The 20,417-nt window shown below is 48.5% G+C and overlaps 1 protein-coding gene across 1 annotated transcript; it reads left to right on the plus strand.

Annotated features, from left to right (window-relative positions):
- Window positions 1-5,939: 5,939 nt before the first annotated feature.
- ROBO4 (roundabout guidance receptor 4) lies at window positions 5,940-18,741 on the plus strand. Its single transcript, XM_007952134.1, has 17 exons — window positions 5,940-6,264; window positions 6,492-6,649; window positions 6,821-6,941; window positions 7,439-7,566; window positions 7,669-7,897; window positions 8,168-8,280; window positions 9,123-9,291; window positions 9,450-9,635; window positions 9,761-9,803; window positions 11,868-12,004; window positions 12,111-12,374; window positions 15,907-16,014; window positions 16,223-16,361; window positions 16,499-16,729; window positions 17,064-17,422; window positions 18,395-18,598; window positions 18,734-18,741. Exons 1-17 carry the CDS (start codon window positions 5,940-5,942, stop codon window positions 18,739-18,741), a joined length of 2,922 nt encoding a protein of 973 aa, XP_007950325.1.
- The last annotated feature ends 1,676 nt before the right edge of the window (window positions 18,742-20,417 follow it).

The raw sequence follows: 20,417 nt of genomic DNA on the forward strand, positions 1-20,417 counted from the left end.
GAAAACAAAAATCCCCACAACTGAACCAATAAATAACGTCAAGACAAATGGAGAAAAGATTGAAGTTGTTGAGGATTTCAGTTTACTTGGATCCACAATCAACACCCATGGAAGCAACAGTCAAGAAATTCAATGATATATTTCATGAAATTGGGCAAATCTGCTGTAAAAGACCTCTTTAAAGTGTTAATGAGCAAATATGTCACTTTGAAGACTAAAGTATGCCGGACTCAAGCCCTGGTATTTTTAATCGCCTCATATGCATAAGAAAGCTCAACAATGAATGAGGAAAACTGAAGCAGAATTGATGTATTTGAATTGTGGTGTTGGTGAAGAATATTGAATATACAATGGACTGCCAGAAGAAAGAACAAATCTATCTTGAATGAAGTACAGCCAGAATGCTCTTTAGAAGTAGGTTGGTGAGACTTTACCTCTTGCACTTTGATCATGTTATCAGGAGGGACCAGTCCTTGAAGAAGGGTATAGCATGCTTGGTAAAGTAGAGAGTTAGCAAAAAAGAGGAAGACCTTCAATGAGATGGATTGACATAGTGGCTGCAACAATGAGCTCAAGCATAGCAATGATTGTGAGGATAGTGCAGAACTTGGCAGTTTTTCATTTTGTAGTGCACAGGTCGCTATGGGTTAGAACCAACTCAGTGACACATAACAAAGTCTGCGAAGAAACAGAATTGTCCCTGATTCCTGATGGCACCCAATCCAAAGCAAAGCCCTGCTTCCTCTAGAGAGTGTTCAAAAGGACACCTGGTCTCTCTCTTCTTTCCTCCCTCTTACAAGTAGCTAAGGAGTTACTTACAAAAACACAAAGCACAATAGAACCAAGGGGTGAAAGGAAGATGCTATCTAAACTGACTACCCAACCACACACCAACAGGGACCCAGAGCACAGCTTTCTTGAAATAACAATTGGAGGTGCCTCCCAAGGAGTTAGGAGCTCTGGTCTCATAGTGCCTAAGGCATTTGTTAACCAGAAGACTGGTGTTGAAACCCACCAGCCACTTCTTGGAAGGAAGACTGGGCAATCTACTTCCATAGAGATATTGCCTCAGAAACCCAAGGAGGGGTCACTGTGAGTTGGAATCTACTTGATGGCACTGAGTTTGGTCCATAGTATCAGATGACTCTGTAAGCCTTACTCACTAAGCTATTGTTGTGCCCAGGCTGTAAAGGAGAATTTCGGAAGAGAAGAAGACGCCAACCCACGCCAATGCAAATGCAATAGGACAGTTTATTAGCCAACTTAAGTCAGGGTCTTTGCGCTTAAGCAAAAGACCCTGTACCCCGTTTCCTTCTTCAATTTATAGGACAATATGAGGAGGGGCAGCACCGGGGCGAGGGGGTACAGGTGATTGGTTGTTGCCAAGGGATTCAGGGCAGTGATCTAAGATGTTGGGGGGCATAAAGAAACTCCCCCCAGCTCCAAAGTTCACTTAGGAAAATATTATCTAGGGAGGATGCAGCTCAGATATGGGGAAGACTTTTAGGAGCCTCGCAAATCTCTGATACGTGCTGAATCCGGGTGGCTTTTGTGATGCGTGCTGAGTTCGGAGGAAGTTCCTTGATACCTGCTGAGACTGGAGGGCAGATAAAAGCCCTAAGGAGTGTTTAGAATTACAAAAGTTCTGTTAGCACTACTGACACTAAAAGGTTTCTGGTTAAAGATTTTCCTGGAGGCTGCTAGAATTCTGGCTTCAGATTGACTCACACTATAGTGAACAATTCCACATTTTTCACCATATCAAAGATTCTGCTTCTAAGTAGGGCTGGCATCTCTCTCTCTCTCCCAATCCCTATAGAATCAAAGCCTGACAGGGACGGAGTACTCAGAAAGCAAGGTAAGCATGGGCTTACTTGTGCTTACTTACTAATCTGTAGTGAACAATTTCACTTGGAAAACATGTGAACCTATTCACTGCAGATTAGTAATTAAGCACAAGTAGGCCTGTGCTTACCTTGCTTACTGAGTAATCCACCCTGATCATCCCCATGACTCATGCAGTCAGCTCTTCCTTCGTTTGTGGAAATGAGACAATCAGGATGCTAAGGGGCCAGGATGCTGGAAATGAGCGCTGTGGTCTTTGGGAGACATCCAGACACACCTCACTGCTGGGAAGTCCCATCAGCCATCATTTCATGCATCCCTGAGTGCCCTGGATGCTTGGACTAAATGGGGAGTTGTTATAATGTCCCACAGGAACAGCTCCCAGTAATTCACCCCTTCAACCCTGATCCCCTCTTAGAACTTGGCTCTCCAGAGTCTGGAAGTGGGAGGGGCTGTGTTGGCAGTGATCTCCAGGGGTAGGGCATGTGACTGTGGGGCAGGTGCTATTCCTCAGACTGTAGTAGCCTCTGGGGCTCTACTAAAGGGGCAAGGAGGCCACATCTCCTGACCTCCTCTAACCCCACAAGAGGAAGACAGAGTCACCATCAGTAGCCCAAGACCTATTCCTGCGAGGCCAGGCATGCTGCCTCCCTCCAGCCCTTTCACCAACCCTGACACCAACCACTCTTCCCGCAGCACTCACCACATTTCTGCTGGGTTTGATAATTCACTGCAGTGGCCACACAGAACTGACAGATTATGGGGTTTATTAGGGAAGCACCAGGCTACAATTCAAGTTCAAGAAAAATGCTCAGTCTCTCTCAGCCAACAGTCTCTCTCAGCCACTCTCTCAGCAATGTTTATCTCTCGGTGTCTCTCTCAGCAATGCATGTCTCTTGCATCTCTTTCCAAGCAGCATGTGTCTCTCAGGAGCGTATTTCTCTCCACAGCACATCCTTCTCAGCCAGCAGTCAGAGAGAACTCTGCCTCTAGGAGGCCTCCTTTTGAGCCTGGCAGAGTGGCCAAACTAGCTAATCATAACATCAGAATTCTAAGCACTTGAGAGAGAGCGAACTTCCCAGAACATTGCTTTGTGCCACTCCCTACAGAAATACCCCCAGTGGATAGCATTTACAATCAGGAGCTCCTAAGTTGCTCACAGCAAATTCCACCATGGAGTTTACAAAGACTTATGGCTAAAAAAGCCATACCAGGTAATTTACTACACCACAGGCTCCACACCTGCACTGGTCTCTCTCTCTCTCTCTGCCATTCTTTTGTCCAATCTTGTCCATTTTCACTCACCTCTGCTGAGGACAGGACTAGTAGTCATGGATCTGAATTCCTGTGAGACTTATCCTCTGAAGGAAACTAGTAATAAAGAGAACCAACAATAGGGCTGGATTATGGTGATCTGAATAAAATCAAGTGTCATTAAAACATTAAAAGAAAACTTGATTTCCAAATCCGATAAAGAAATAGAACACACTAAAGACTAGGGAGCTCTGTTAGCATAGTGCCTAAGGCATTGGAGTGCTAACCAGAAGGCTGGCCTTTCAAACCCACCAGCCACTTCTCAGAAGGAAGGTTGGGCAATCTACCTCTGTAGTGATACTGCCTTGGAAACCCAAGGAGGGATCACTATGAGTTGGGTTCAACTCAGTGGCAGTGAGTTTGGTTTTGAGTTTGGAAAGAAGACCTGCTGACAGCAAGTTCCTTGGGAAACAGGCAGTCGGGGGTCAGACAGGCTTGGAGACTCTACTTGGCAAACTCCAAAGTGTATGTATATCTCACCTGTCTCACCATATCATTTCTGTCTTGTCCCTGATTGACTTCAGTGTCCACATAGTCAAACATAATTCTCCATCATTCTGGCCCCACAGTTCTGTGATTTCATAAACTCCACTCCACTCTGCCTACCACATACACCATGTTCATGCCCTGGAACTCATCACCACCCTTAGTTCTTACATGTCTGAAATCCCAAACTTGATTCTCTGGTCCCAATTCTTATACCTTCAACTCTGTCTCTGCTACTTGCACTAGATCTATTCTTTACCCCATGGGACTCCCCAGTTTGCAGAGACCATGGTGTTCGCTGGCTCTGGTTCAGTCTGAAGGAAAAGAAGAGGAGGAGTGCTGGGGTCCTTCTCCCTTAGGCTGTTAGGGCTGTAGCTGGGACTGATGGGGGCAACAGAGGCTGGAAGGGGGAAGGGGAATGTCAGCTGGGTGAGCACCACCCCCCACCCTGCACCCCCCATAGAGGAGCCGGCCAGGAACAATTGGAAACAAAGGCTGGACACTCTTCCGCTGAGCCCCCAGGGTTTGGCTTTGGCCTTCCGGGAACAGCTTCAGGAAATGGCTGAGATTCCAGATTTGGAAGGAAGAGACCTATAAACAGGAGCTGGGCTCTGAGCTCTGATTGGGGAGGGTGGCCACTCTCTAAGGAGGGGGTGGAGCAGGCTCAGAAGGCCTATCAGTGATAGACATAGGGTTTCAGAACCAGAAAAACTCCTTTTTTATTTTTTAGTATCTTTCTCATTCATTCATTTAAAAATAATTTATTATGATTTGGGTGCAATTTTATAAAGCAGATTCATTTTACATTCAACAGTTCATATACATTTTGTTTTGTGATACTGATTATAACTCCCACAATGTAATAGCTCTCCTCCCACCTCCTCCATGTGGTTTCCCCTTCCCTGTGTCGTTCTTACCTGTGCATTCTTGCCTGCCTGGCTTTCTCCCTGGGCAAATGTTGCCCTCCTGATCTCCCTTGGTTAACTGTTAGAACCAGAACGACTCTTAAAGGTCATTTATTACAATTACCATCCTGAAAACCATGTCTGCCAAGGATGCTTGGATAGTTTCAATGATAGGATGTGCCTAAGAATAAACAAGAATATTGACAAACCTTTACTAGTCACTTCCTGTATGTCAGGCACTATCCTTAATGGTTTTATACTTTATCTCATTTCATTTTCACTCCAGCCCTCAAGGTAGAAATTACTACCATTATTCCCACTTAACAGATAAGGGAACTGACTTGCAGAGGTTAAGTAACTGGCCCAAGGTCTCACAGAAGCTTAATTCATCTTTCTCTGAGCTAAATATGGAAAAGTGCTTTGTGGGAATCTCGCAGGTAGTTCCACAGGCTCTGATTCATTCTTGTCTTCCATCCTTCCCCACTCTACCCTCATCTATCCTGGGGAAGTGGAACTTGGAATGACAATACACTTCTGCTTCCCTCCACTTAGCTTCATCACCTCAAAGACCCCTTTTCCTCTCTATCCTTAGCTTCTTAACCTTGTACCCGGAGATCCTACCTCTGGGTGTCCATTTCACTCTAGCAGGGGGTGACTTGGAAACAAAGGGATAAGAAGTAAGATTCAGGGATAAGGTCTAAATATCAGTTTAGGACTAAAAGATTAAATGATATGATTGGAGTTATGGCTGATATGAGGATTACCATTAAGAAATCGTAGACTGGATCACAGAGTAAACCTGAGCGCTGGAGTTAGGGTCAAGGGTTATGGCTAAAGAGTCAAGGTCAGAGTTTCACTCCTCTGGTCCCGTCCCAGTTCTCCAAGGCACTGAGGGCCAGACAGGAAGCATCGGTTTCCTCAAAGCTGCTTCCCTCCTGGGCAGAGTCTCGGTCACAAACAACCACCACCATCAGCCCCACCCCTCCTTCCCCTCTGCTGTTGAGTTCAGAGCAGTAGGACAAAGTGCCTGGGACAAGGAGAGAGAGCCCTGAGAGCAGTCATGGGCCCAGGAGAAGCGGGCCTCTTCAGGGCTGGGTGGCCTCTGCCTTTCCTGCTTCTATTCTATGTGGGTGAGTGTGGCCCTTGATCTTCTAGCCCACACGTCCTGATACAAGGTCTGCCTAAGAGGAGAAAAGGCTCCCTGGCTCTTTTGCTTCCCTTTTGCAGGGTGGTGGTGGTGATTTGCCAAACGTACGTGTGTGTGTGTGTGTGTGTGTGTGTGTGTGTATGAGAGAGAGAAAAAGAGAGCAGATGCATGTGGGGTAGGGATTTGGGTGCCCTGTTGGTACTCATACTGAGCTCTGCTGTCCTTTTTTATCCCTAGGAGGCATGGCTCAGGACTCCCCACCCCAGATCCTCATCCACCCACAGGACCAGCTGCTCCAGGGTCCTGGCCCTGCCAAGATGCATTGCCAAGCCTCAGGCCAGCCACCTCCCACCATTCGCTGGCTCCTGGATGGGCAACCTCTGAGCATGACGCCCCCAGACCTACACCATCTCCTTCCTGATGGGACCCTTCTGCTGATGCGACCCCCTGCTTGGGGAAGTGCCTATGATGACCAGGCCTTACCTACAAACCTGGGTGTCTACACCTGTGAGGCCAGCAACCGGCTGGGCACGGCTGTCAGCCGAGGTGCTCGGCTGTCTGTGGCCGGTGAGAGTCTTGTAGGGCAGGGTAGGGCACACCTGGGGTGGGATGCCTGAGCTGAGGAAAGTGTGAGAGGATGTCTGTGAGAGGAGGCCTGGGTTGAGGGTGGCTTTTTCTGGAAAGCCTGAGCTGTGGAACTCTGAAGAGTGAACACAAGCAGTGAAGAGTAGAGTAAGTGTGGTGGGAAGTAGCTGAGACAGGGCCTCCTCACCTATCCTTCAACCATCCCACAGTCCTCTGGGAGGACTTCCAGGTCCAGCCTCAGGACGTGGTGGCCATGGTGGGAGAGCAGGTTATTCTAGAGTGTAGGCCGCCCTGGGGCCTCCCGGAGCCCACAGTCTTGTGGTGGAAGGATGGCAAACCCCTGGCCCTACAGCCAGAGCGGCACACAGTGAGTATATAGTCCCTGCCCCAAACTTCACTGTATCCTGGGCACATCTGGGCATACCCTAAGAGATTGATCTGTACCCCTGGACCCCACCTCTTGGGGTGGAATGAGAGAAGGGGTGTCAATGAGCCCCTCTTCACATGGGAGACATCACAATGTTCCTGGCCCTGACAGGTGTCCAAAGGTTCCCTGCTGGTGGGAAGAGCAGAGAAGAGCGACTCAGGGACCTACATGTGTGTGGCCACCAACAATGCTGGACAGCGGGAGAGTCGGGCAGCCAGGGTGTCTGTCCAGGGTAAGGGTGGGGTCATTTAAGTCAGGGTCAAGGTAAGGAGCTCCAATTACAGTGATGTGGTCTGGTCTTGGTGGAGGTTAGGGTATACAGGGCTCAACCTGGGCCTGAGTTGGGGTAGTGTTGAGTAGGAGATTTCTCCATCTAAAGTAGACACAGGAGTGATCTAAAACCAAATCAATCTCATTGCCATTGAGTCTATTCTGACTCATAGTGACCCTATAGGACAGAGTAGTACTGCCCCACAGGATTTCCAAGGCTGTACATCTTTATAGAAGCAGACTGCCGCAGCTTTCTCCCATGGAGTGGCTGGTAGGTTCAAACCACCAAAGTTTTGGTTAGCAGCTGAACGCTGAACCACCATACCATCAAGACTCCTTAGGAGTGCTTCAGACCTGGGAAATTGGGAAGTTATGATTTCTTGGTGGTTGGGGGATATCCCATTCCTCCATTCCCTCCCTCTGGCCTGTAAGCCCCATGTCAGCTCTATGCTCCCACAGAGCACCAGGACCACAGGGAGCCCCTGGAGCTCCTGGCTGTGCGCATTCAGCTGGAAAACGTGACTCTACTGAACCGTGTCCCTGCAAAGGGCCCCAAGTTTGGGCCTGCTGTGTGGCTCAGCTGGAAGGTGAGGCTCAAGACCTAAGGGTGGAACCCAATCCTACACCCAAGAAAGGTCTGATCATGAGCTCCCTGAACCCTTGCCCTTCCTCCTGAATGTCCCCCTCAGGTGAGTGGCCCTGCTGCACCTGCTCAGTCCTACACGGCCTTATTCAGGGCCCAGCCTTCCTCAGGAGGCCAGGCAGCTCCATGGGCAGAGGTCCTATTGGCGGGCTGGCAGAGCGCAGAGCTTGGGGGCCTCCACTGGGGCCAAGACTACGAGTTCAAAGTGAGACCATCCTCCGGCCGGGCTCAAGGCCCTGACAGCAATGTGCTGCTTCTGAGGCTGCCAGAACAAGGTCAGGGACAGAACCCCTGCAACTCAGCAATAGGCCCTCTTGTCTCTTCTGTCCCACTCCAGTCAGGTGCGGGGATGGGGTAGGTGGGACAGTGGTCCTTTTCCTGGACTCCTTTCTGCCCAGACTGGGCAAGCAGAGATGCAAGGAGCTCCTGTTCACATAAGTGTGGGCTCAGACCCTTGGGACTCTGACTCTGTGTCCCTTATTACAGCTCTTTTCCCTACAGCATCTCCCTCATTATCCCTTATGTCCTCTCTTCCTCCCCTCCAGTTCCCAGTGCCCCTCCCCAGGAGGTGACCCTGAAACCCAGCAATGGCAGTGTCCTTGTGAACTGGGTCCCACCACCTGCAGAGAACCACAATGGCGTCATCCGTGGTTACCAGGTATTGCCCACAAGCTGACATTCTTTCCTGGAGGAACCAGGGCATCTGTCTCTCCTGGGGTCCTCCGTACTCTTGCTCTGGGCACTGAGAAACAGGACCACAGGACCTCTGCAGGCAAGCCAAGGAAACATACATTTGTTGAGCCAGAACCTATTGCCTCCAGACACTGCCAAGCACTTTACCTACATGATCTCAGTTCATGTCCCAATCCACCTGGATTATATCCCCAATTTACAACAAGTGTAAGGGGTCACCAAGAGACTAGAGCCAAATCCTTGGCAAGGAACACCACCACCACCTCAGGCCTATTGTACCAGAAACTCAGGCATGGGGCCCAGTAACCCGTATTTTAACAAGTGCTCAAGGTGATTCTGAAGCACTGTGAAGTTTGGGAAGCTTGTTCTAAGGCAAACTTTGGTAGATTATTTAGTCCCTCTTCTGTTAGTGCAAGGAGCTCTGGTAACACAGTGGTTATATGTTTCCCTGCTAATCAAAATATTGGTGGTATGAACCCACCAGCCACTCTGTGAAAGAAAGATGAGGCAGTCTGCTTCTGTGATGAGTTATAGTCTTGGAAAACCTATGGGGCAGTTCTCTCTATTCTATAGGGTCACTATGACTTGGAATCAGCTCTATGGCAGTGGGTGGGTCTGTCAGTGCTAGAGAGACATCTCTCTTGCTTTGGAGAGGGGAGGGAAATAGGACATGTGGATGTATATGGGGGTATCTCCAAGTAGATGGCAGGGTAGACTAATCATGTGCCCAGAGTCTGATTTGGATATGAAGGCCTCAGCAGCTGGGATGGTGCCAGGAAACAGCTACCCACCTCTGCATGTGCCTAGGTCTGGAGCCTGGGAAACACCTCACTGCCCTCAGCCAACTGGACTGTAGCAGGAGAGCAGACTCAGCTGGAGATCGCCACCCATGCATCAGGCTCCTACTGTGTGCAAGTGGCTGCGGTCACTGGTGCTGGAGCTGGAGAGCCCAGTAGCCCTGTCTGCCTCCTTTTAGGTGAGGGCAGTGCATACTAGCCACTCCCATACTTCTCAACCCTCATTCCTACTTTCTTCCCTCCCTGCTTCTACCCTCATATGCCCACCTCCTCTCCTTGTATGCTTCATCCCAATCGCCTCATGTGCCTCTCCCCCTGAGCTCCAAATCCCATACAGAGCAGGCCATGGAGCAAGCTGCCCAAGAACCCAGTGACCATGGTCCCTGGTCCCTGGAGCAGGTGAGGGCCACTCTGAGGCGGCCAGAGGTCATCGCCAGCGCAGGAGTCTTGCTCTGGTTGTTGCTGCTGGGCACTGCCATGTGTGTCTACCGCAGGCGCCAAGCTGGAGTGCACCTGGGCCCAGGTGAGAAGGTGGGGACCCCAGGTAGTCAGATACCCTTTGGGTCCAGCCAAAATGCTGCAATGGGATTAGATTTCTAGCCAGGTGATGGAGATGTTGGATTTAACCCTCCTCCTCCCCTCTCCCAGGTCTGTACCGATATACCAGTGAGGATGCCATCCTAAAACACAGGTGAGAGACAAGAGAGGGGCCTGGGGTGGGGGAGGTACAGATGGGACAATGCGGTGGGGACAGAGAATTAGATGGAGTACTCATCTCCCCTAGTGCCACTCAGTTGGGATCCTGGTAGCTGGATCTCTCTTGAACCCCAAATGAGAATTAATTCCTCTTTCATTAATGTTCCTACCATACCACCTGATAGGTGAGAAGACTAAGGCTTATAAAACTCAAGTGGCTTTGCCTGAGGCTATATGGCTACACAACTAGTAGCCGGACTTCCAAACTCCTAATCCACTGTTCTTGTCACCAACCTCTCACTAATACACACTGCACTCTCCTGCTGTCTCATTGTACTGGAAGGAGGATGACTAACATGAGAGAACCAGATCTTATTTCTAATTTTCTCTGCATAGCCAGTGTCTACTTTTACATTCAATAAATACTAAATTTGGGAGCTCTGGTGGTATAGTGCCTAAGGCATTTGACTGCTAACCAGAAGGTTAGAGGTTCAAACCCACCAGCCACTCCTTGGAAGGAAGACTGGGCAATCTACTTCCGCAATGATACCGCCTCAGAAACCCAAGGAGGTGTGGCTATGAGTTGGAATCAACTTGGCAGTGAGTTTCTTTCTTTTTTTTTTTTTTTTTAAATCAAGTGCTCTTTACTTCGCTGTAATCTACCCACTATTCCAGCAGAGGGCGTTCTCCCCCTACATCACAGATCCTCATCAATATTCCCTGAAACAAGGTCCTACCTAGCTAGAGGTATGGTTGCCAGAGCAAATCTGGGATTGTGAGAGAATATACTAAGAAAGAAAGCACCCCTTTTACTCCCATTGGCTGAATTTTACACTAAGTACCCATTTGATCTGTCTACTCTGCCTGCTCCTACTCTTTGCCTTGCCAGATATCTGCTGGGAGGCTTCACATTCCACAATGTTTCTTGAGCACCTACTATGTGTCAGACACATTTGAGCCTTAGGCTGCCATTTTACTGGAGTCAATCTGCCAGTTTTCCACCCAGAGCAAGATGTCAAGCTGGCTGATGCTGTTTTCCTTGGCTCTCTGGCCCTTGCCTTCCAACAACTTTCTGGGCTTTATCAACTCAGCCCTGAACCATCTTTGGCTCCCCTGGGACCTTTTCCCTTGTCCTTGAAGGAGATTCCCATCTGGTCGTTTTGTTCATTCATTCTTCCAGAACAACCTCCATCTGACAGGAACTCTCAGTCTAGGCAGAGGCAGCCACGTAAGCACGAGTACAGTCAGGTGTTGGCAGCTCCATGACAGGAGTGTGTACAAAACACATGGAGGAGGCTAGACTGGAGAGACATAGGAGGAAGGAGATGCTACATTTACCCTGACAGTAAGAAGGGGAAAGGCAGAGGAAGCAGCAAGAAATAGACTATTATATCCAAGGGGAAGGCCATATGATCTGGCTAGGGCATTGGTGTGAGATGGATCTGATCAAAAGATAAGGTTAGAGAGCTGAGAGCCCTGTCAGTGGGGTTCTTTCTTGGTAAATGAGGACCCATTGAAGGTTTTGGGGCAGAGAACTGCCTTGGTCAGATCCCTGTTCTTGACAAATCTCTTAGGCATCTAGCATGGTGCTTGGTTCAAAAGGAACAAGACTAAAAAAACTAATATTCATGCAGCAAGTTCCTGCTCTGCCAGCTGAGTGACCTCACATTTCCCCACTCAACCTCACAGCATCAACCTTATATGGAAGGCACTATTGTTCCCATTCTACAGATAGGAAACTGAGGCTTAGAGAGGCTAATAGATTTGCTTACACAGAGCTCCATAGCTAACTCATATCTGGCTTTAGACCTGTTGATCTCGCTTTCTCAGCACACATAGCTGTGTCTCATTAATACCTCCTAGCTCTTGGCAGCTTGGACTTTCACTGGTCCCAAGAGATAAAGAGGCATTGAGTTAGGGCCACCAAGTCAGAGGTTTTAGAGGTCTGTGAAGGACAACTCAACTCCTCTGCTGCCTCCAAGCTGGAGGTCTTGGCCAAGTAGGTTCTTACTTCACTCCTCTTTCTCCCTGCCCCACCCTTACCCCACCACTGCCCCAGGATGGACCACAGTGACTCCCCCTGGCTGGCAGACACTTGGCGTTCCACCTCTGGCTCTCGGGACCTGAGCAGCAGCAGTAGCCTCAGCAGCCGGCTCGGAGTTGACCCCCGGGATCCTCTAGACTGCCGTCGCTCCTGTGAGCATGCCTAGTAGGGACAAGGGCTTAGGGGTGGAGCACAAGGGATGGGGGTGCATGGGATGGGATGTACTGACCATACTTCCTCATGTCATTTTCATCACAGTGATCTCCTGGGACCCCCGAAGCCCTGGTGTGCCCCTGCTTCCAGACACCAGCACTTTTTATGGCTCCCTCATTGCTGAGCTGCCCTCCAGCCCCCCAGCCTGGTCAAGCCCCCAGGTCCCAGCTGTCAGGTGCCTCCCGCCCCAGCTAGCCCGGGTCTCTAGTCCCTGGCCCAGTTCAGACAACCTCTGCAGCCGCCGAGGACTCTCATCTCCTCGCTTGTCTCTGGCCCCTGCAGAGGCCTGGAAGGCCAAAAAGAAGCAAGGTAAAGATGGAGAGATAGGCAGAGCCTAAAGCTGTGGTAGAGAGATGAAAACGGGAATGTGGTGGGAACTTGCTTCTGGCCTCTAGGCCAGGTGTGGATTGCACTCTACCCGTGGCTTACGTCTTCTTTCCCGGAAAGAAGGGAAGATAGGCTTCTTTCCCCTGTCATCAAAGCTTTTCTTTATATGGTATTCTTCTTTCATTTTGGCTGCAGCTATAGTAGGCCCTGTTCCTGGATCCAATTCAACTGAGCAAACATTTAATAAGCACCTTGGTATGCCAGTCATGGAGGACACAAGAAATAGCAAATACAGCCCTTTCCTGCTAACGATTCAGTCTAATCAAAGTGGCTAACTAGTATACAAATAATTCTAGAGCCTGGCAAAATGCAATCAGTGCTAGAATGAAGGTCCTGTGCACTAAATACAGGTCTGCTCTGGCACCTGACTACCAGATCACCTCCCACAGAAAAATGAGTATTTCCTTTCTGGGCCAGATTTCTCTCTTGACTTCAGGTTGCCAGCTTGGATTTTCCAGAGAGAAATGATTATAGTTTCCATTTTCTTAGCAACTACTATATGCTAGGTGCATAACTTACATTTGTTATTTCATTTAGTCCTCATAACATTTAGGCTAGATATTATTTCCCTAATTTTACAGATGGGAAACAGGTTCAGAACGATAACCTTGTTCAAAATCCCACAAGTCAATAAGCTGCAGAGCTCAAATTTGAAGCTGCATGATCTGTTCCAAAGTCTATTCTAACTCTGTGAGTTCCCTTGGGAAACACTGTTCTTTCACTAACTGTTTTCTGTTATGTCTGAAACCTGGCCTGCCCCCTACCTGTTGTCTCCATGAATCTTCTGTACTGATCAGTAAAACTTGTTATTGTTAGCTGCTGTGGAGTCAGCTCTCAAATCACGACAACCTCATGTACAGTGAGATGGGACCATTGTGATTCATAAGGTTTTCATTGGTTGATTTTTTAGAAATAGATCACCAGGCCTTTCTTCCTAGCCTGGAGGCTCCTCTAAAATATCTTCAGCATCATAGCAACATTCACTTCTCTACTGACAGACAGGTGCACATGAGATGCATTGGCCAGGAGTCCAACCCAAGTCTCCCTCATGGAAGACAAGCAAAGAATTCTACCACTGAATAACCACTGCCCCCAGTAAAACAAAGGGGCAGTGTCTATAGGCAATTGTTTTTCTTTTTCTTTTTTTTTGTGATTTGCGTGAACGTTTACAGAGCAAATTCACTTTCCATACAGCAGTTCACATACACTTTGTCTCATGACATTGACCAAAATTTACCACAATGCAACAGCTCCCCTTCCACTTCCTCCCAATAGTTACCTCTTCCCTGTGTCCATCCCTCCATGCACTCCAGCCCCCTAAGCTGTCTCCCTGTGCATAAATAGCCCTTCTTTCTCCCATGATTGTTCTCTCCAAGGAGTGTACCTACCTTGGGTAAATCCTCAACTCATATGCCTGTCTTTTGGTTGGCTGGAAACCACAGGTGTGGGTTCAATTCCAGACCTGAAGGGCAGCTAGGCACCATAGTCTCATTGGTTCCACCAGGCTCTATCAGACCAGCAAACCTGGTCCCCCTTCTTCTTCTTCTTTTTTTTTTTCCCCAAATGATTTTGAGTTTTGTTCCACATTGTTCTCCCGTTCTATCCAGGATCTCCTCCGTAGATCCCCCTCTGACAGTGGTAGCTGGGCACCATCTAGTTCTTCTGGTCTCATAGTCATATAGGCTGAGGATCACATGGTGTACCAGTCGCTTGGAATAATGGTTTCCATGAATCTTTGGTTTTCTTCATTCTTCTTTGATCTGGATGAGGAGAGACCCATCATTGCATCTAGAAGGATGCTTGCAAGCTTTTGAGATCCCAGTCACTACTTGCCAAAGTAGGAAGTGGAGCAATGTTTTGTGTAGTATGTTATGCCAATTGAGCTTGATATCCCCTGTGACTATGGTCCCGAACCCACAGGTTCAACTACTCACTCCCTCTAGGTAGCTGGCTGTGCCCAAGAAGTGACTACAATCTTGTCCCTTGTCAGCTCTACTATACACCTGGGAATTATAGGCAATTCTTAAGGAGGATTCCAATTCTGAGAGGAGGCTTCCTAACCTGTGGTTTTGGTTTTCATTCATCCAGTTTTCCTTTACCCCATCCCTACCCCACCACTGCCCAGGATGGATCAACAACACTAATTCCTCTTGGCTAATGGACACTTGCTTTTCCACTTCTGGCTGCTGGGACCTCTGCAGCAGAAATATGGTCTCCATAGATTTTCCCTCAACTCTACTGCTTTCACTTAGTCCAAAAACCTGACCCTTCTTCCTCTTTCAAACTGATAGGCTTTCTCACGTTAGTTGGGTCAACTAACTCAAAGACTGGCAGTCTCACAACTCTACTCTCCTTTCTCATCCATTATATCAGATTCTTAGTCCTGCTCACTTTGCCAGACATATACAATGGATATCCTCATTCATTCATTAATTCATTCTAACCAATATTTATTGCAATTCAGATATGCCTAAGGAGACTCACCCTTTTACCTTGGTAACTTTTTTTTTTTTTTAATTTTTATTGTGAGTTGGGTGAAATATTACAGAGCAAATCCATTTTCCATACAGCAGTTAACATACACTTTGTCACATGACATTTACTACACTCATCCCTGCACAGACATACCTAATTGTTCAGCCTGTCCACTCATCTATCCACCTTGGTAACATTTTTACTATATAGTTTTGTTGTTGTTGTTGTTGTTTGCCGTCGAGTCGGCCCCGACTCATAGCAACCCCTCCTTGGGTTTCCGAGGCAGTATCACTACGGAAGTAGGATTGCCCAACCCCTTCCGAAGCCAAGTGTATATTGAAACTAAAATCCAAGTAACTCCAAGCAAGGTAGGGGTAGGCCTTTTGTTACTAAGGTCCCTTAGAGGGAAACAAAATGGGCTGGGATAAACATGTCCTTTTCCAGGCCTGACTCTTTCTCTTCCTTTTCCACTCAAACCAGCCAACCAACATGTGCTCACACTTCTGAGCTTAGTCAAGAAGCCAGATGCTAGATAAGACAAAACTAGCGATAGGAAAGTTAGAGAACCAACCCTGAAGTTAGTGTCCAGGACTCCTTAGACCATACAACAAGAGAAATTAATAAAAATCAAACCACCAAAGTACAAAAGGAAACTTTTATAGAGGAAGTTTAGCAATTGTGCAGGTAAGGCTCAGAAATGTTAGTGGATATGTCTGAGGTCAAACAGCTTATATGTGGCTGAGCTGGGCTGTGAATGCAGGTCTTTTGACTTTAAGCCAAATGCTCTTTCCACCCTGTCACAGCTACCTGGATGAAGATGGGGAGGGGTGGAAAGAATGAATGGAGGTTTTTCCCTATTTTCTCTGGGTTCAGGGCTCCACAGGCTTAATTGAGTAACAAGGCTAAAGAAGGACCCTATGGTTGGGCTCTGAAAGGCCCACCTGGCTTGTCCTCCAACCATCAACTCTTTCCTTTGCAGAGCTACACCAGGCCAACAGCTCCCCATTGCTCCAAGCCAGCCACCCCATGGAGCTCTGGGCATGGGAATTGGGGAGTAGAGTCTCCAAGAACCTTTCCCAAAGCCCAGGTGAGAGGTAGGCTCTAAGAGGGAAGAGAGGAGGTAAGACAGGGCATAGGGGCCCACCAGCCCAAGCCCTATGTATGGCTTCTTCTGTCCCTGAGAAGATCCTGGCTGGGTGGGTAGTTTGGATGGGTAGTGGCTAGATTGAGTCTGGGGATGCTAGGGCTCTACCATGTGGTTTAGGGCTCTTCATGTCTGGGCTGTTGTTCCCTAGGAGCCGTGCCCCGAGCTCTGGTTGCCTGGCGAGCCCTGAGACCCCAACTCCTCAGCTCTTCAAATGAGCTGGCTACTCGCCTTCTCCCCCCTGTACCACCTTCTCCTCAAGGAACTCCCACTCAGAGTCAACAGACACAGTAAGAGGGAAGGGAGTCAGGAAGCAGTGCTATGGGTATGGGAGGATGTTTACTGGACTAGATAGGAGCTGGGAAAGGGGTGGACAGGGGGCTCAAGAACTGCACTAACCATCTTGTAATCACTCTTACCCAATCAGGCACTTGGTGGAGTCCCAAGCTTCCTCCTCCCTCCCACTACCAGCAGTCCCTATCCTTAACATCTCGAGTCCCCCCAGCCCCCGGGCCTCTTCCCTCTCTGGTCCCAGCCCAACTTCTAGTTGCCTATCCAGCTCTTCACTGTCATCCCTGGGGGAAGATCAGGACAGTGTGCTGACCCCTGAAGAGGTGGCCTTGTGCCTGGAGCTCAGTGAGGGTGAAGAGACTCCCAGGTGAGTGCCCGGAGGGATATCCAAAGTAGCATAGTGCCTAAGGCACTTGACTGCTAACCAGAAGGCTAGCAGTTCAAACTCACCAGCTACTCCTGGGAAGGAAGGCTGGGCAATCTACTTCTGTAGTGATATCGCCTCAGAAACCCAAGGAGGGGTCACTATGAGTTGGGTCCGACTTGATGGCACATAACAACAACAACAACAATCGATAGGCATTCTTCAGGGTTCTGCTTATTGGGCCCCATCTTAGCCTTCTTCAGTTGGAGTGTTTCTGTTACTATCCATCCTACCTCACCTTAACCATTTTTCTGTCCCTTATTTTGCCTCTCCCTAGGAACAGTGTCTCTCCTGTGCCAAGGGCTCCTTCACCCCCCATCACCTATGGGTATATCAGTGTCCCAACAGCCTCAGAGCTAGCAGACATGGGCAGGGCTGGAAGAGGGGTAGGGTCTGAGGTGGGTGGCCTGCTATGCCCACCTCGCCCCTGCCCCACCCCTACACCCAGTGAGGGCTCATTGGCCAATGGCTGGGGCTCAGCCTCTGAAGACAATGCCCCCAGTGCCAGAGCCAGCCTCGTCAGCTCTTCCGATGGCTCCTTCCTCGCCGATACCCATTTTGCCCGTGCTCTGGCAGTGGCTGTGGACAGCTTTGGACTTGGTCTGGAGCCCAGGGAGGCAGACTGTGTCTTCACTGGTATGCAAAGTTACCTGGGTCTTATTCCTCACCTCCCACCCCTTAAAATGGATTCAGCTCCAAGAGAACTACCCCTTTTCCCCAACCAAGAGGCATAGCTTCCTAATCACCTTCATCATTGCCATCTTCATAGATAATTACTGTGATCCTGGCACTTTGATAGTGCTTGACATACATTTAATATTAACAACAACTCTGTAAGGAATATTCTTTATCCCTCTTTTTCAAATGAGGAAATTGTAAGTGATATAGGGTTATTAAGTTGCTCAGTTACCCACAAGAACAAGGACAAACTGTTCCAAAGCCTCAAGGTAGCCAATTTTACGATTTGCTCCCATGCCTTATGCAGACTCCACTGACTCTCCTATATTATCCAATGTTTCATATGCCTCCTCAATACTGGGAAATTCCATTTTCTCTCAGACTTCCTGCTGTGTTTCAAACCCTTCCTCTTGCCATGTTAGTGGCTGAAGTGAAGAGCAGCTGCAATCATGTCTTCACGTGTCTAGCAGAATAGGGCCACTACCTCTATGTCAGCAGCTCAGGGTTCCCCATGTCCATTCTGTGTTCCCTTCCCTGTAAACCTTTTCAGATTCCCCCATGCCCATCTTACTAAACCTAATTCTACTCTTTGTCCCCCCCCCCAAAAAAATAACCAGTCTTGTGGTAAACTTGAGAGCAAAAATTATTCAAGACAAAATGGCCCATAATGCAGGGGCAAGAAGGGTGCCCAGGGAAGATAGAGCTGGTCTAGGAGGAAACTGTTTAAAAATATTCTCTCTAAAGAGACCAGTAGACCATATTCCTTTTCCTGGAGGTTGGAGCCCCTAGGGCTATGGTCACTAGAATTAGTGGCTGAGTTGAGGCTATATTAGCTTTAGGATTGGGTGTGTGCCATAAGCCAGCTGCCCTAAACTGGTCCCTTGGGTCTGAAGGCCAACCCCTGACAGACATCTCTACCTTCCCTGACAGATGCCTCCTCACCGCCTTCCCCCCGGGATGATCTCTTTCCGACCTCAAGCCTATTGCTGCCCACGTGGGAGTGGAGGTCAGATTGGTTGGAGGACATGGAGAACCACATCCAGCAGCTGGGAAGTAGGCTTGCTCCGTGGCCTCCCAACTCCCGGGTCTCTTCCCAGAGAAGTTGGCTTGGCTATCCTATGCCCAAGACCAGAGGTAAGTGTCCATCAGTCTGGCTGATGTGGTGAGCTTGACAGGAGAGGTATAGAGTGGAGCCAAAAAGAAGCTTGGGGTCTGGGAGGAGAAAATGAGCCAGGCGATAACTCTGCTCTCCTTCAACTTCTCCTACAGACTCTTGATTGAACAATGTCCTGAGACTGTCAAGCAGAACATCAGAAACCACCCCTATTGTCAACCCACAATGAGTTTGGGTTTTGACCTGTGCTTCTCCCAGCAGTTGGGATCGCCCATTCCCCCACTTCAGGAGAGTGCTCCTTCAGGGATTGTGGAAACAAAAGAAAGCAAAACAAAATAAGAGCAAAGTAGACCAGGAGTCCTGGGGAGCAAAAGTCATCTCCACATGACTCACTTGCTTTTTTTCTCTGCTCAATCCACCTCCCCCAACCAAGTCTTTTGGCCTAAGGCATAGTCCTTAGAGTTCCATACCTGCTTTGGAATTGGGGCCAGAAGTGTTTTTCTGGAAGACAAAAGTGGTTGTCAGGAAGAGGGCTGTGGAGAAAGGAACTTCTTAGAGCACCTCTCCCCTCAGCCTTAATGGGATCACTCTTGTAGAGGCAGCCCCACTGCTTTCCACAACCACACCAAATAAGTAAAATAAGAGAAATGCTGTGGAGGCAGAAAGGCCTCAGTGTCAAGATGGGCTCTGGTTGAGGAGGGAGGCATGCAAATGTGGGACAAAAGCACCCTCCTCATACTGTTGTTACTATGACCTTAAGGAATTTGATACCATAAAACTGTAATGACTAGAGTTCTGTGAGATTGTTCCTGGGGCACCATTTTTGGGAAAGCAACTGGAGACATTAGAAAAAGAGTCACTTCATTGAGAAAAGGATCAAGCACTCAGGGAGTGTCACTGTGTCTGTTTAGCAACTGAGGAGAGAACATGCACTTATAAGATATTAGCAGACTCTAGGAAAGGAAGAGGTGGAAGATTTTTTGGGTCTGCTGATGCTGGCAACTTATCCTGAGAAGATAACTCCAGCTCTCAGAGGTCCCAAAAGACCAGTCTCAGATGGTTTCTTAGAATAGGCAAAGTAGCTACATTCCACAAAATGTAGACCCACTTTTAATGGATATCTAGTGAGCACCTTCAAATCAAACAAGAGAACAGAGACATAGACTGTGGAACAGGGCTTTCAGGGCCCTAAGCCATCAAAAACTACTGGAGGGCAGGGAGGTGAGAGTCCTCCTCACTTGGCAAGAAACATTGGGACAGAATCCATAATTCACCAGAAGGGGGCGGGAGGAGGATGCTAAAGAGCATGACCAGGATCACCGGAAAACACCTTTCAAAAACCAAACTCACTGCTGTTGACTCATAGCAACCCCCATTAGGTTTCTGAGGCTGTAAATCTTTATGGAAGTAGATTGCCCCATCTTCCTTCCACGGAGTGGCTGGTGGATTTGAACCACTGACCTTCTGGTTAGCAGCCAAATTCCTTATACACTACATCACCAGAGCTCCTCAGCAAACACCTTTGTTGTTGTTGTTGTTATGTGCCAAGTTGGACCCAAATCATAGCGAGTTTCTCCTTGGTTTTCTGAGGCAGTATCACTACAGAAGTAGATTGCCCAACCCTCCTTGTGATGAGTAGCTGGTGGGTTTGAACCACCAGCCTTCTGGTTAGCAGGCAAATGCCTTAGGCACTACACTACCAGAGTCCAGCAAACACCTTTGTTGTTGTTGTTGTTATTTGCCATCGAGTCGGCCCCGACTCATACCGACCCCTCCTTGGGTTTCCGAGGCAGTATCACTACGGAAGTAGGATTGCCCAACCTTCCTTCCGAGGAGTGG

The sequence above is a fragment of the Orycteropus afer genome, unplaced genomic scaffold, assembly GCF_000298275.1.
Source record: "Orycteropus afer afer isolate SDZICR_OR568_19922 unplaced genomic scaffold, OryAfe1.0 scaffold00325, whole genome shotgun sequence".
NCBI lineage: Eukaryota > Metazoa > Chordata > Mammalia > Tubulidentata > Orycteropodidae > Orycteropus > Orycteropus afer.